We start from the raw sequence: 17,110 nt of genomic DNA, 5'->3' as shown, positions 1-17,110 counted from the left end.
TTGTTAATGTAGTCCAGTCCTGTTCTCCTAACCTCTGCTATTGAATTCCTGCTCAGGACCAGTGTCAGCAAAGTGCACAGCTCCACAATGCAACCGCCAGAGCAGTCTCGAGGCACCATCGCACACCAAGAGTGCTTCATTTCACTTTGCTCCCTGTCTCACTTCCATGAATAGTTAAACAACAGTTCTTTGAAGTCTTGGTGAAGGAAAAACATTGTGTCAGCGTGTAAATGGATGACCACGCCCATGTGACCAAGATGTATCAGTAGAAAATGTGTTGTAAACAAACACTGATACTTTAAACTCTACGAGACAAAAGTTCTGAGAAACGGTGCGATGCGTTCTGTTTTTCTATTCTTCTTAGAGTAGGATGGATGCTGTGTGTTTTACAGATGGGCACATGCACAATATTGTTATTGATTAGTGATCGGTGTGTTTAATACAACCTCCTTTGGGTGAAACAGTTTGAGGAACATTTTGACCTGGAATCAACATCCTTCAACTGCAACATAGAGTTTTCCTTTTTACTTCTTCTAAAGTTCTTATTGACATTTTTGAGACTAAATTGACTAAATTGAGGGTGGGGGGCGCTCTACGTTCTTTGTTACAACTCACCATAATATATAATCAGTCATCTGGGGGTGATGGTCCAGTCTACTCCATAATATTTTGCTGCTGTCACAGCAGGAAACTCTGCTTGACAAAGATAATGGAAGCAGGTTTTCAGTGCTTTTGTGGCAGTCTCAGGATATTCTGCTTTAATCCAGAACGCAGGGAGATTTGAAGTTTTCTGTGAAGTGAACATGTGAATCACCTGTTGCAATGAACCCGTAATTAGGAAAAGGAATCTTAGTTTTTCTTTTTGTTGGCAGTCGTCAGGTCTTTTGTCATCTCATTATTGAGTCTCTCCCCTGCAATGTGTTTTTTACTCTTTTACGCTTGTGGACCTGCCTGTCAATTGCGCAGCGCTGGGAAGATGCACAGACGGAAGTGGCAAAATTTCCAAAATAAAACATCCAGAAGTGTAAATTTGACAAAACAAACAATTTTATATGTTTTCATTCTCTCTCTCTGTACCAAATGATCCACGGCCCGGTACCAGTCCGCGGACCAGGGGTTGGGAACCCCTGGTGTAGATGATGTAAATTAGAGACACTACTCATCAGTTTCCGCAGGGAATCGAGAGCATATGCCATGATCAACAGAAGTAGTCTTCAGAGTAAAGCTGTGTCTCAATCCAGGGACCACATCCTTCACAAGGTACGGAGCGTGAAGGCTCAGCCTCCTAAGACCATGCAGGGTCGGACAGAAATGAGACTGTACATTCTACAGAGGATTTATTTTTCCTTTTTTTCTTCATCTAGATTCACCGCTGGCACACAATGAATCATGGGATAGGTCGGTCGGGTGCCCAGGGATCCACCCGTTGGATCCTTCAGTGCACGGGAAACGAAGGATGCGTTTGAAGGCTCCTTTGGAAAATTGGACGGCCTAGTCACACCGCTCTGACGCAATCGGCCTCCAAATGGAGCCTTCAAAGGATGTGGCCCCTCAATCGAGACACGGCTTATCCCTCCTCACACATGATGAACATTTCACTGAGCCCTGAAATACTAAATCGTCACAAGGACCCGATGCATCATCCTAGCTGCGGCACAACACTGTGTTGTGGAAGGAGAAAACAAAGAGCACAAAACGGCGGACGAGAGAAAATACATGATCGCTGCACACTTCTCTGACAAGACGAGAAGTTCACAGATCCTCATGATGACCATGACTAACATTACAATCTGGAATCCTGGAAAAATCATCTGAGGTCAGGACTCGGGACATAATGTAAAATTAGTAAAATGAAGTTCAGGTGACAAAGAGAGGGAAGACGTCACTGTTTCTGTAATTACAGAAAAGAAAAAGTTTTATATGTGACATTATATTATTGTATGACAAGGGGTGTATCAGTGTGTGAAATCATCCTGATGTGGACTCTGAATACGGCTAATTCAGCATAAATGATCAGCTGAATACGAGTCTGACACTGTGGCCCCATCAGCCTTGTAGACAACTGGAGACATTCATTTGTAGGTTATCAACATTTATTAGAAATGGGCATCTGAGATGATGATACACAGAAGTATTATGATTTTGGAAATCAGTGACATTTAGGTTTTAAGGTATTATAATATCCTCCATGATCTGTGTGTCACAGCCACATTACAATTACTTGCTCTCTCCTTAAAGGGGAACTATGCAAGTCCGGTCGCTTTCCCTCTGTTTTGCTAACCCTCCTCACGACCATGTGCAACAAAGTCGGCGAAAAATCAATCCATGCGGTGGATAATGTTATATAACATATACGATGTTACGACATGTATGTTTGTGTAGTCTTAACTGTCATAAATAAAAGATTGTGGGTAACGGAGCGCGTTTGTATCGTGGTGTGCAGAGACGAGAGCTGGGACACCGGGGCGGGGGCCAGGTACTACACTGATGTTGCAAGGTTGGTTTTCAGCCGTGAGACGCCAGGTGGAAGGCAGAGAGCCTCCGTTCTCACTCGTACCAAGTCACAAGTCATGTATTTAACTATCACAATTACAACTCTCCAGTTGTAGTATTTCAGAAAGTTTTTTATATTTGAAAATCTGTTTAAAAGGAAGAATTACGCCAAGAAAATGTTAAACATTGTCTCTCATCATGAACAGCACTGACTGTACGTGGTGTCCTGACATCAATATTGATGCAGCAAAAAAATCATTCTCAACTGTATAATAAAAATTCACTGTATAACATTTGTACATGAGCCATTTCACAAACGACCTATCGTTTCTGTGTTTCTGTATTAACCCTTAATGATTTTACATCTCGGACTCTTTCATGTGACATAACTGCAACATGGCTGTAGAGCAGCTCTTTTATTGATTTCGAGAGAAGAGTTATTTCTGCAGCCGCCGGCTGATTGCAGAGTCTGATACCGGCGGCTGTAACGGAGCTAAGGATCTATACTCTATATTCAGCAAGAGAGGGGGCAGTAATCCATGAAATGTGCTGCTGTCAAAGTTGGGCTGGAATGAGAGCGTGCCGACTCTGTGGGTTCGCAGGTCAAAGATGGCACACACGGCTGAAAACTATCTCCTCCCAGAGATCTGAGTGGCTCATCCTCCTGCTCCTGTCAAAGATAAGCTGCGCTGCTCTCTAACAGCCATCACAGCCTCCTGGCCAACATTTACATCTGCTGCTGTCGGCGCCGGCATCCACAGCTCGACGTGGAGCCAGAGAGGCCCCGCCGTCAGCCCAGCACGTGATCGATACACTGACATTAAAAGGAAACTGACGGATTACCCGACCGTCTAGACTCAAGTGGAGTCAAGTTTAGGCGAAAACAGCGGGGCCCTCTCTCTCTCTCTCTTTTTTTTTTTTAAGTCACGTTGCATGTGCACGTTTGACTTCGCTGGTGCAGTGAGAGGTTAAATCTAATCAAACTGCGAACCAAAGAGAACAGTTTCAACATTGGAACGCACTCTGGTTTGCTGCCGCTGCCTTCAACACAATTAACTCACAGATGAGGAGGCAGGGAAGGAGGCGACGTTCCTGCTCACCATCCCCTGCCAGTCGGCTAAAAGGAGAGTGTTTGCTCATGTGATGTAGCTGGCTGTGTGTGGGAAGCCCCTTGGGAAGTCAACTAAATCTTTGAAATATCTTCCCACTGTACTTCACTAAGAAGCACTCACCGAGAAGTAGCGCCCCGAGAGTGAAGTAAAGCCTGTCAGGGGAGGCTGTAGGTGCAGCCCACTGCTAAAATACAAACACAATACAATCAACCCACTGATGAAACTTATCGTGTGCCTGAAGAATATTTGAAACATCAAAGAAATCACTTGATGCTCTGACTGCAGGCCATGTAAAATATTAAAAGGTAATGCAATAATACACAAGAGTATATAATAATACAAGTAACTCCATACACACAACATAAAGCACAGGCTGTTAGCAGTAAGTGGTGGCACTGGATTTGATTCAATTGGAAAGGTTAGTCACAACCTATGGAAGGCTGATGAAGCCTGGATAATAGAGTCTGGTGTAATCAATTAACCAACAGTCCAGTGGTTTGGGACTTGTGTTCACAGTTGGTGCTGAGGCTCCAGGAGGTGGTACACACTTCCTGTGTCAACGAAGCAAATAAAACATGGATTTAGATGTGTACAAATCATATACACATAGTATAAAATAAAATGAGGGGTGTTACAACACCAGAAATATGATAGTTGGGGCCAATTCTGATTAAACAAAAAAACAAAACAAAAACATGATTGTGGATACCAAAGCAAAGCAAAAAACAAAGCAAGAGGCTGCTGCGTACACACGGTGCACTAATATGCATACACCTGTGCGCACACACACACACCCCTCCTCAGAGTCAGTGGCTATACAGGATGATAGATCCATGGAGTCAAATTCTTCATCTAAAGGGGAACTGTGCAAATCGGATTGCTTTTCCGCTGTTTTGGCCACTTTTTTCTCTACGGAGCTCCCCCTACAGTTTCAGAGTGCATACTTTCACTGTCATAAAGACTCTGTCACCAAAAAAGCTAACATTAGTCTTTGTGGAGCCATGTGCATGGAGCATTGCTAGAACAGATTAAAGCTGTTGCAATTCACAAACATGTCAGTTAACAACTGAGAAAGTGTTTGGTCTGTCCCTTCTGGGCTCATACAGCGGTCCAACATGGCACCTGCTCTGGGTGGTTCATTCTAAACTAATAAAAACACAACTGTATTTACCATCAGATGATTATAAATTGATTAGAACATAATTCAAAGTATTAACCTACAGACTACTCAATATCTGCCAAAAACAGCCCTCTAGAACCTACACACTGGTCCTTTAATTTTTCTTTCTTTTGTTTCTTAAAGGAGTGTGCTGGGACAGTGTTGGGTATGAATATGTCACTTTAGATTTTATCACATTTAGGCTACACTCTGGACGTGTGATGTCCTCATTAAAAAATCCCAATCTGTGCTGTTGCAAAGAGCGTTTCAGGTGAGAAAGAAAACAGGGCAATTTATCCAGTGAAACCAGCGTTTGTGTTTGTCTCTTTGTTGCCGCTCTTGATGAGGGCGTCTCGTGTGCTCTCATTAATCAAGCGTGCAGATAGGATCTGAGCTTGTTTTCAGCCATTTGAACATCCAGTGAACATCCAGCGTTCCTCCAAAAATGCATCTTCCTCACATCAACACACACTTTAAATCTGTGTTGTATCCATGGCAACAGGCCCAGACCCCCACTAGTAGTGAGTGCGCTGCCTTTCTGTGTCTGCTCCACTTTTGTGTCTTTCTCCATCTCTACAAGGTGTTGTACATGTGTACGCTGCTGCTCCATCTTTGTTCCCTCACAAACAGTCTGCATGCTCTTTTTTTTTTTTTTACACTGTCAAACTCTACAACAGTTCCTCCTCTGTTTCTGTCTCTGTGTGTGTGTGTACTGTTTCCACTGCTTACTTTCCCCACAGCTTCTTGTGGTGGCCCTTCTCTCTTTTCTTCTCCTCATACGTTGAGTTCACTTTGCACTTCAAAACTCAATCATTTCAACAGCTCATTGTCAAATTGTGACTGAAGTCCTGTTTCTTGTCAATGGCTCACAGAAAGGCCGTTGCTTCAGCGTTTCCCATACACTCCTTTTGTGTGTGGTGGCCCACCACAATATCAGCATTGACCACCACATATTGATTTTATATTTTTCTCACTATTTCAAAAGGCTAAAATCTTATTTCACTGTCGGCTCGAGCGCAACCCATTGATTCACTCAGCCCCTCCTTACCCATCTTTCTTTCCCTCCCTCTCTCTGTGGACCCATATATTATACTAGATCATCTAGATGGATGATCTTCATCATCTCAGTTTCATCTGAGCTAAGCAGAACTGGGTGTGGAATAATTTACAAGATGAACTGAAAATTCTGCCTATACATAGATATTAGACATTCAAATGCCACATTCAAAATATGTTTCAGCAGGAATAAAGCTCTAATTATATCCAGCATCAATGCATTAGCTCTTTTAGCACATCATAAAATACTCATCAACAGCCTGGACAAGTGAGCAGGAATCTGTGATACAGGCTCAAACTAGTTAAGGACCCACTGTATGTACAATGTATGTATGGCTGCTTTCTCACTCTGGTGTCCCCCAAGGTTCCTTCCTGGATTACTGTCCATTTACAACCCCATCTCTCTTATAGCAACATCGTCCAGACTCCAGAGACATAATGTCCACTTCACTGTTATGACACACAACTTTGTCTATCAATCAGATCCTGTGAATAGTCCAACATAACAACCCTCTTCAACTTCCTACAACTAAAAATCACACAATGTGAGAACCAGGGTTCTAAATTAACTTTTTTGATCACCAGCCAATCTGAATTTCCACTAGCCACATTTTTTCCAGTGAAAATAAGAGAGAACATGTCTGTTCTGATGATACAAATCGAAGCTTCGATTATGATCGATTTTATGCCTGCGAATAATCAATTATCTAAATATGGTAATCGGGACAGCCCTAGTTAGATGTACTGAAAAGTGCTATACATATAAAGTCTTGACATTTGTATCATTATTGTATATCATTATCATGATTATTTCAGCCTCTTCCTGGAAACACACAATTGCTGTTAAATGGGACGACCTACATCACCCTGAGTGTTTGACAGGCATTAGCAGCCCTGCTGTTTGTTAATGGGGTTAAAGCAGGAAGCAGACGACTGGCCAGGAAGTCATCCTCCACCAAAACACAGCTGAGGCTGAAGCCAGGTGAGATGAGAGGGTGTGTAAACTAGGTGACACGGCAGGGCGACCTGGGTGGCTGCCCGTCCTGCCACCACAGCCGCTATGTAGGCCAAGTAGGTGGAGTTAGCTGCTCTCCTCTGTTGGGGCACCAGGTTAAGTCCAGTGGGATTGTCTGGTTGCCATATGCTGTGGCCGCACAAACACACACAGGTGATTCCACGGTGCAGATGGTCTTTCTGCTGACGTAGGAGCGGCAAACCTGATGAGGACTGACAGGCTGGTGGTGTACAGGTTAAACACATGGAGCCTTCTTTGATACTTGTGGGTTAAGAAAATTAATCACCCACCCACCCTCAACAGGAAAAATCAACCAATCTTTGTGTCTCTGCAGTCTGAGCACTCTGCATTTTCTGCATAATAAAAAGTTCAAAAAATGTTTTAAATGTTGACTTCATGACCTGCAATCCCCACTGTGAGTTCCAGTCTTACTAAAAAAAAAAACACCTGTCTGCCGAGGGCGACAGGCCAGCCGCGTTCAGAACAACTAGTGCTTTTTTGATGTCTCATGTCTTTATGTTTCATGGGAGCAGATTCCTTCTGCCCTGAATATCAAGCAGTCACACTAAACACAAGTCACATTATAGAAAGAAAAGATGAAGATGTGAATTTGCTCTGGACAGCATGAGCTGAGGTACAGATTGTGAGAAAAGAGTGGGTGTTCCTGTTAAATTCTGACATCAGTCTCTGTCAGGGCTGCCATAAACAAATGTATCTCTCTCACACACTCACACACACAGTTACTGCCTACACTGCTGTCTCACTGCAGTCATACATCTGTATAGTTGGCACCTAAACTGTCTCTTTAACAGACACCATCAAAATATCAAAAGACTCAGTTACTTGTTTTTCTCAGGCTCAGGGCTTTCTTCAATAACACACAACAAACCGAGCAGGTAGTTCTTGAGTTTTCACTGATCAAACGATCATTCCACCAATTAAAATCTGTATCTGTTTTGCAATCGCAGCAGGATGACTGGTTTCTCTGCCAATGAATCTCACTTGGAGCCCTCAGACCGCCACGACAGTCGATCAGATAAAGTTGACTGACAGGGGAAAAGATAAGGACACAGTTACTTCATTCACTGAAAGGATGATCTTAACTTTCAAGCAATAAAATGCCATCTCAGATATAAAAAAACATTGCTGTGAGAACAAGAGAGGGCAGATCCTGCTTTTTAAACAGCTACATCCCTGCTCCCTGGATCCGGAGTCTCACAGTTGAACAGTTTCAGCTGCACTGACCATGAAGAAAGGCTGCAGTGCGCTCCACAGTGCGTCTTACCCATGTAGCCAAGCCGCCACTTAGAGAAGGCCACGATGCTGCTGCCTATCCAGAAGAACTCCTCCACCACACAGGACAGAGAGGCCTCCTTCTGGCTCTTCTGTTTGTCCTTGTCCCCATCTGAAGAGAAAGCCCCTTTAGCCGGAGGCCCCGGCTTGTCGGCGGTGGAGGCGGCGCCGGTGCCGCACATCAGGGCCGAGGACACCGGGCCCACGGGGAAAAAGCCGTTCTTCTTGGATATACTCATTTAGAATAACTGAAATATCAAAGTTCCTGCCTAAAAGTCAAAAGGATGTTCCTATAAATTAATTCATTTACGCAAAGTTGACATTTAACTACAGAGCTATTGAGTAAATGTTGTGTATCCTCTCCCGCTGCACCTCTATAAAAAAAAAACTCCACATTAACTGTATCAGTCTCTGGTAGTTTCAGAGCAGCATCCGAGGAGGAAAAAGCCACAGGAAGAGAGAAAAAAAAATCTTCTGTCTCCCAGTGGTATCAACAGTTGGTCAATAATCTCGTGATGTTATTGCTCTGGCAAACCTGCTTATTGCTTCGCCATCTCTTCAATATTCCTCCATCTCAAACATACCAAAAAGATGCAGCAGTGTGTCTTCAAAGCTACAATTTGTCTTCATGCTGTGCCATCATTTCCTCATATCTTTTCCTCAGCTAGCATTTATCAGCAGAACTGTGAACAGCCAGCTCCCTGAGAGAGACGCTGAGGCTTGCACGGCGTATGAGAAAAGCAGAAAAGACGTGGAAGCACAACACACCGGCAGTAAACTGTGCAACATGTGTTGGGAGGGTAGAAATCCTAAATCCCTGTGAAGCAGTAATCCTGGTCGAGGAGATTTGCTTAATGAGTGGAGTGAAACGTAGTGACCTGCAGGAAACACCAGGGCAGGAGGACAGTAGGACATGATAGACCCCTAATAAAGACGTACCGGTATTCGGTACCTCCCTTTATGCTCCAGTACACACTCTAGATCGCATTTCCTCCTTCCTGTTTGCATGTAAATCCTTTAAACACGCATATTTGAGCAATTACAGCAGTTCTTATTGGTTTACCATGTGCTGTAAATGTCGACACAGTAATGTAAACTCTGTGGAATGAACTAGGTCAAGTCTCGGGGCTGATTTCTGACAGGCGGACGCGGCAGTCCGAGCACGCTGGCTGAGCGGTGCCAAACACTGTCAGAACCTGGATCTCTGACCAGCCAGGCGGCTTGACAAACAGGTGCAACGTCCTGAATACGGAGCAGTTTCACTTCCACACACAGAGGGAGTCTGAGCCCCGAGCAGAGGAGGCCACACAACTGTCAACAGATCAGAAAACCTCATCACAGTAACTTAAAGCTTAAATAATCAACAGAAATGTAAATATATTTTCAGTATGATAATTAATCTCATGAAGATTTCTACTTTTAATAGAATATTTTCATAAACAAACTGGCAATGGACAAGTGATAAAAATGTTTAAATCTGTAAGTGTCATTTGAGTGATACTGTAGGTGGCCCTGTCCCATTTCTCCACACTTGGCTGACTGCGCTTGGTTACGCACACACTTTTCTGACGTTTTGCTGTTTGCATATAGTGTTTTTTTTCATAAGTGGCCAACAAGTGTGCGAGGATATTTAAAACTAAGCAATCGGGACATACTGTACTTGACAAGTGCAGCCTGTCATCTGATGCCATTGTGCACACTACAACTCTGACACACACACACACACATAGCACAGCAACAGTTTTACAACAGTGCTGCTGGATCACAATCTCATCTACTCCAAGTGTCTCTATGTGCAAGATTCAAATAATAAGTAAAAAAAAAGAAAGAAAAGAAAAACACAAAGGATTAAACAGAACGTGATGAAAAATATTCACATAAGTTATAATGAATAGAGAAAATGTATTCATGCGTGCTGAACTTTTGGTCTTTGGAGAAATAGGACACACTTGCGCACTTACACTAAGCCCATGAACGCACACGCCAAGTGCCCAAGCGTGTAAGTGTGATCGAGTGTGCATATTCGGACAGGCCTTAAACACTTCTACAGACAACTCAACAGAGTATCATTACAACTTCCTGCTCCCACAGCGTTACACACACGCACACAGTGGCAATAGGCGGACTGCTGCTAACACACAACACTGATCACATCATGTCAAAACATACTCACTTCCCTCCAAACTTTCCAGCCTATTTTAGGGTCAAATACAAAACTTACATGCTAACAAATAGGAGATAAATTATTTGATGAAGCTAAGATGTGTCACAACCAACAAAACTGTTAAGAAAGCATTGTGATTAATTATAATATAACATTTTTTTTGGAAGCACCTCTCGAGACATCGGGGGATGTTTTACAAATCAAACAACACATTAATTAACAAGATAAAAACAGTCTCCTAGGTCACAGCCAGGACTAATTCTTTTTTTTTAATGACAAATATAATGCAAGCTTTTCTAAAATCCTTCACACCTTCACCACACGAATGTCTCAGGGTCCAGCCTCTCAGTTAACTCCAAACAAAGCAGCTGAGAGCAGATTTACACAACGGCAACAAGTGCAATTTACCTTCAGAAGGACACATGGGCAGAAGCTAATACACATGTCACAGCATGATATCGCCAGGGAAGTGCTCAAAACATTACTTCAGGTCAACAACAAGCCCCAAAGTTAAAAGCAAGGCAGCAGCAGCAGAGGTCAGGATGCAGCGCTCACACACAACTCACATACGCTCACACACACACACCATCAAAATCAGTGATATTTCTGCTCCACAGACGCTGAATCATCTCTGAGGAATGAGACAGAGGAGCCGGCGGCTTCATGCCAGGTCGAGTGACACACTGAGTCTGCAGCACAGACACTGGACCCTTCATGAGTTTTTACAGTATTTTTTAAAGTTTGGCTTTTTCTATGTGACCAGAGAGAGATGTGAACTTGTCGTCTTCAATATTGCATTGTCAAATATCTTAAAGGAATAGTTCAACATTTTGGCAAATTGGTCCATTGCCGTAATCCCTATAGTCATAGGAGTAGCTTCGTTACCTTTAATTGTCAGTGCAAGCTATTTTTAGAACGGCGGAGCAGAGCCGCGAGCTGCTCACAGCTACGCTACGGAGGCTCATGGGATTTCTTGGTTTCCCTCATCAAACTCATCAAATACACAATCCAACAACTCCAAAATGCTATTGTGGACAAGTTGTAACCTGCACATTCACTACGCTAGTTTGTCGGCAAGCAGAGACGCTAGTTTTGAAAAACTGCTCCCGACGGAAACACGCATCAGCAGTTTTGCATGAATTTACCTCGACAACTCTGTCTCGTAACGTTCCATTACTATCTCTTGGCGTGGTGAATGTGAAGGGCACAACTTGTCCACGAGAGCGTTTTGGAGTTGTTGGATTGTGTATTTGATGAGTTTGATGAGGGAAACCAAGTGAACCGTAGTGTAGCTCTGAGCAGCTCGCGGCTCTGCTCCGCCGTTCTAAAAATAGCTTGCACCGACAATTAAAGGTAACAAACCTTCTGCTGTGACTATAGGGATTATGGCAATGGGCCAATTTGCCAAAATGTTTAACTATCCCTTTAAAATAAACTATTTTAATTAATTAAATTTATCAATATTGACAACCATTGATTTACATAAATCGCAGGTTGGCACATGAGCAAGCAGACACAACAATAACCTCAGTGAAATGTAAACAGTTGAATCCATCACACAGCACCATGACTAAAAGTTGCTGGAACAACCTCTCCTGTCACCACAAACAAAATGTGATCATCCCACTGATGAGGCTGACGGTGCGCTTTCCAATTTAAAACTATTAAATCAGGCTTTACCTTCCCATTGTGTGATCTATAATTAAACAGAGTGTCTGACCTAAAAAATAATGTGGCACTCCACATTATTTTTTAGGTCAGACACACACACATCCACACGGGAGCAGCGTGGGCCCCCGACTGTGTCAGCAAACCAGACCGCAGGGGGACGACTCAGCCTCCATCCCAGTGCTTTCCGCATATACGTATGTCGACATTAACTGAAGGAAATCTTTGAATCAATACTAAATGTCTCAAAAACATTTATCAGATGTAATAACTTTAATAACTCCTAAACCCCAACAGTTAAAGAGACAACCAGAGGCTATTTAAACGAAATAAAATGCAGCAGCCTAATGGATCATTTCAGCCCAGAGTTCATTGCGGGGTCACGGACAACTTCATACATATTGTGTTGCGTCATCTTCTCTCAAATACACATGCAAGCAGTGTTGGGCACATTACTTTAAAAAAAAAGTAGGCTAATTAGTTATAGTTACTAGTTACTTTTCCCAGTAACTGAGTTACTACATTATGAAAGTAACTAGTTACCAGGAAAAGTAACCAACTCAGTCAGTATTCCTCTGGACAGGAGCCTGTGCGGAGGAATACTGAGTGAGTTTCCAAGCAGTTGAGTGACTCAAAAAATGTGTAGACTACACTTTAATTGGTGTATTATTTTGTGACAGGACTTCTTGAGTCAATTAACGGAGCCCTTTCTTGTCAGTAGCTAACGGTAACGGCGTTATAACCGGGTAAATAGTAGCCTAACTTTTTTTGATTACTCGTTAGGCCTACTGAAAAAAGTAGCGCCGTAGCCTAAGTAACGCCGGTATTTTGTAGTGCCGTCATTCCCATAACTGCACGTAACATAAGCAGGGAAAATAAAGCCCATAGAAATGTGACTGGAGTTCATCCCATCAGCAGCAGCAGCAGCAGCAGAGCACAGTTCAGGAGTAAAACAGCTGTTAGCAAACTCACTCACCGTGACCCACGGGTTTGGCTCTGTCCAACACTTTTCTGCCACATTTTGAAAGATTGTTTTCAAACAGCGGGTTGACTTTACTGTGTCGTTTTCGCACCTTAGACCAAGTGGCATAAATGTGAACTTTCGACGACTTGTCATGGAGATACCAAAGATGAGCTTGGTCGAGGAAACTCTGAGGCATAACACTGTGGAGTCTCTTTTACACTCAAGAGAAACAGACGAAACCTCTTCCGGTCACTCTTATCAAAATATTAAAAATAAAGAATATGACAGCGGGTGCAGGTTTCTTCATTTAGTATCCACACATTAGAAATTACTCATTACTCCGAGTTTTTTTCTTCTTCTTCTTCTTTTTTTCTCTTTGCCCGGAAGTCATTATTCAGGTAGCTCATGCACGTGCGTGCACAGGCCTGCGTTGCATTCGGGAACACGTTGGAAAATGGGAAATGTAGCGGCTCCGTCGATTTATGCCTTATGCCCGTTTTTCAAGGAATAATAGACTAGCCTACTGTTATTTAACAGTGTTCAGTTCAGCTGTTAAGTCAGTTTAGCATTGGAGAAATATAATATTTCTCTTTTAATATGTAGGCCTACTACTTTAACCCAAATGACAGAGTACATTCCTCAATTCTGCTTCCTCACTCATCAACTCATTTGGAGTAGGCTAAAAAAAAAAGAAAGAATATAAAACTTATGGAGTAGCTATGTTTAAATTCTCAGAAATATAGATGTAGCTACAACAGTGACAAGAAAAAACACAGTGCCATTTTTCAAATAATAAAAGACAAATATACTAAAAAAGATAACTATTTTGTTTGCAAGTAGCCTACTACAGATCCCAGGGGATGACACCCTGAGGCTAATGTCCCTTTCAAATCTTAGCCTACATAAAACACCTATCTTATTTTCTGAAAACTAATTTTTATAGTTTACAGTAAAGAAAACTGGAAATGGTAAATCAACTGCATAGATATGTCTCATCATGTCAGCATTTTACACTACAAGGCTCATTCACCCATTCACTCACACAACACATTGTGTCCTTTTTCTATCACACATACACACCAACGATACATTGGGGACAGTTTGAGATTTGGCATCAATAAGTTGTCAACATGCAGTCTGGAGTAGTTGTGAATCATCGCTGACTCTACGATCAGGGGACCAACCCTCTCTATTCTCTGAGCCACAGCCGTCTACTATTGACAGATGTCCAATGAAAACTTGGAAATGTACAGTGGCACATATAATCTTAGACAGATTAATAGCTAGATAGATAGATCTTAGGAAGTGTGACAAAAGTACATATCAGAGGGAGACAACACATTAAGTAAGAGAGCAGCAGTGCCACGACCTTAAAGGAGACATATTATGCCTCCTTTCCATAAATTAAAATAGATCCCAGGTGCCTTAAAGACATATCTGTGACATGCTTTGATCAAAATACCCCAAGGATCAAACATCACAACTCTCTTTTCATCCTCTCAAAACAGCCCTGTTCAGAACGGCTGGTTTCAGTGCCTGTCCCTTTAAATGCAAATTAACCACTGCTTGCCCCGCCCCACTCCTTCTAAATTGGTCGGTATTTCATCAATTTAGCTCAGGAGTTTCTTGCTGTGCACTGCAGCCATAGAAATAGACGTGGTAGGCGTTTTATCGCGCTGAGGGGCCGGCCTCACTCCCATCGTGACATCACCACAGGAGCTGAGTCTGAACAGCCTGTATGAGCACCGTTTTACCAGTCGGTGGGCTGCAGAGTCGATGCAGGACCTGTTTGCTTTCCTCATTCTAGGAGTTGGTAGGCTCAGGGAGGATCAGTTTTTCATAATATGGGACCTTTAAAGAGCCTTCAAAAAGTGATATTTCCATAATGTGTCCCTTTTAAGATTTCAGGGACAGTTCAGAAGCCCTGGTGACTGTTGTTAACCATACCCTATAACCTGTAATATCGTACTATTTTTGAACTGTGTTGGATTTCCAGACATAAAGCCGTTCATTATCTCACAGAACAAAGTGGACCAGGTGCCCACTGGGTATAACCAGCCCCGTGGAAAGTAGGCCGAAGCTCAGGTGGATTGTTTTACTGGGCATCTTGTCTACCTTGTGTTGTTTGTTTGTGATAGCACAACCGCCTCTGGAGTCAGGCAATCAGTGAGGGGTCACAGGCACTTGACCATTAAAGTGGACACATGGGTGACCTTCACGTCTGATTACTGTGGACAAGCAGGGGGAATGAGCCTTAAGGGATTCAGGGGTATAATCAGTATTCTGCTACACACAGAAACCTTTCCTCTCTCCTGCCTTAGGTGGAGGTGAACTGTCCGTGGTGCTGAAATGCTCCAACAAGGCTAGACCTAATGTTGCACTGTGTGGGCCCATGAAAGACTATGCCCTTAAGGGTGCTTTCAAACCTTTCAGGTGCATCCGCCTTTTAAAATCACATGAAGCCACAAGAGCATTAGTGAGGCTGGCCTCTGTTGCTGGGCTATAAAGACTGAAGTTAAGTGCATACTATTGAGAGTAATTCTCTTTTTAAAGGTCCCATAGTTTACACTTTTCTGGTGTTTTATTTTAAGTGTCGATACCAATAAGAAGGTGTATGTTGAGAGAGTGAGGCTCCCTTCTGATTTAAGTAGAGGTGATAACAGTGAAGATTTCCTTGCCTCTGGCAAGAAAGGGAGACTCCACCAGTTTTACAGTTTAATTTCTGCTCCCATGTGTTTGTACTGCATACTGTGTAAAAACTTTCAGTGTGAAGTCACCGTAGTGGTGGGTTAATCTAGCCTCTGAACTGCTCTGCACTTTTTGCAGCAGGCTTCAGGCTTATCAGGCTCCATTAGCTGCTAATAGCATAACACACCCCAATCTATGACCCAACTGTTGGCAGTAGCATGGTGAGCAATTAAGATTATCAGCACCCTGTAATTTAGCTTCTGTGGATTTAAAAAGATCTCACTGGGTCTGAGCTCTCGCCTAATTTCAAGATGAAAGAATTGGAGCTCCTGCTGAACTACAATTTTTTCCACAAATCATGTAAGACTGAACAAAAAAATATATCTGTCAAAATCAAGTTATATCAAACAGCATAACATTATTGATGAGCCAAAAGATAAGATGGTATCAGGGTCTCTTTACTGTATGTCAACCAATCATCTCTCTCTCTCTCAATATGTATTGCTCCTTTTCTATGACTATATATATGTTTTCATTTCCCTAAAGAAATAATCAGCATAAAACACACAATTGACTGACAATGTATTACGTGTTGATTATCTAGTATCAGATCACATGAAACGTAATGGTGCACAAGTCTGTACAAAAAGCTTCTTTAACAGTCTTTTAACTGCTGTATCTACTGGCATGTTTTTTTTTTAATTGTGTGTCCCCATACAAAATGTCTTTCTCGGTCTTCAACACACAAAATGCAAAAAAAAACACACACAGCAAATATTGTGTGCAAATGTGTGACGAAAACCCCCCCAAAAACTTTAACCCCAACACCCAAGCAGGGTTTCAAACTGGACGAGCTAATGATCGAAGTGAAAATGACATGATAATGAGGAGAATATGGTTTGGTTCCTGCAAATGATGGACCTGTTATAGATCAATTCATGAACCACTTAATGATGCCACACTGCTCTGCTTTTACCTACTTTATCTTGCCTTATGGGATCTTGCAAATTCTAATGATGTCACACCTGGTGGAGTAAAAAGTTGAAAAAACCAGCAGGGAGAAGACATAATGAAATGTAACAATGGACGGGCGTTTGCAGGGGGCATAAAACCCTGGCTTTGATTCCAAAGTGATACAGAGATCCACATCTTCTCTGACAGTTGCTGGGAGGGATGACTCCAGAAAGCACTGTCCTGGATATAATGAAGGTGGAACCAAGAAAGAACCTCACTTCATACTGAGATCCCACTTCAAGGCGAACGCCTGCCCAGAAACAGATGTGCCAGTCGTCTGATGAATTTCAGCTCTTAAAAAAGGAAATTTTCAGTCTCCAAACTTCCCGAGGCAGAGAGAGAAAGATGGGAGGAGAAGAAAGTGTTTGTTTTGTGTGTGTGCGTGTAAGAGAGAGAGAAAGACCAAGACAGAGAGCAATCAACTCCCTCTTGGTAGCTATAAATAACAGGAACAGGATATTACATCAGCCTCTGCATAGGCACA

General features: G+C 42.6%; 1 protein-coding gene across 1 annotated transcript in view; it reads right to left on the bottom strand.

The window, feature by feature from the left end:
• The window catches only part of plch2a (phospholipase C, eta 2a), a gene marked incomplete at both ends in the record, with an annotated part of 89,243 nt that extends 80,876 nt beyond the window's left edge, over window positions 1-8,367 (bottom strand). Inside the window, one exon of the mRNA XM_083975862.1 lies at window positions 8,121-8,367. Within this exon, the coding sequence (XP_083831988.1) occupies window positions 8,121-8,367 (247 nt within the window). The remainder of the gene's footprint in view (window positions 1-8,120) is intronic.
• Between the last annotated feature and the right edge of the window lie 8,743 nt (window positions 8,368-17,110).

Source organism: Trachurus trachurus (assembly GCF_905171665.1).
Source record: "Trachurus trachurus genome assembly, chromosome: 7".
NCBI classification, from domain to species: Eukaryota; Metazoa; Chordata; class Actinopteri; order Carangiformes; family Carangidae; genus Trachurus; species Trachurus trachurus.
This window is presented reverse-complemented; position numbering and strand designations above follow the sequence as displayed.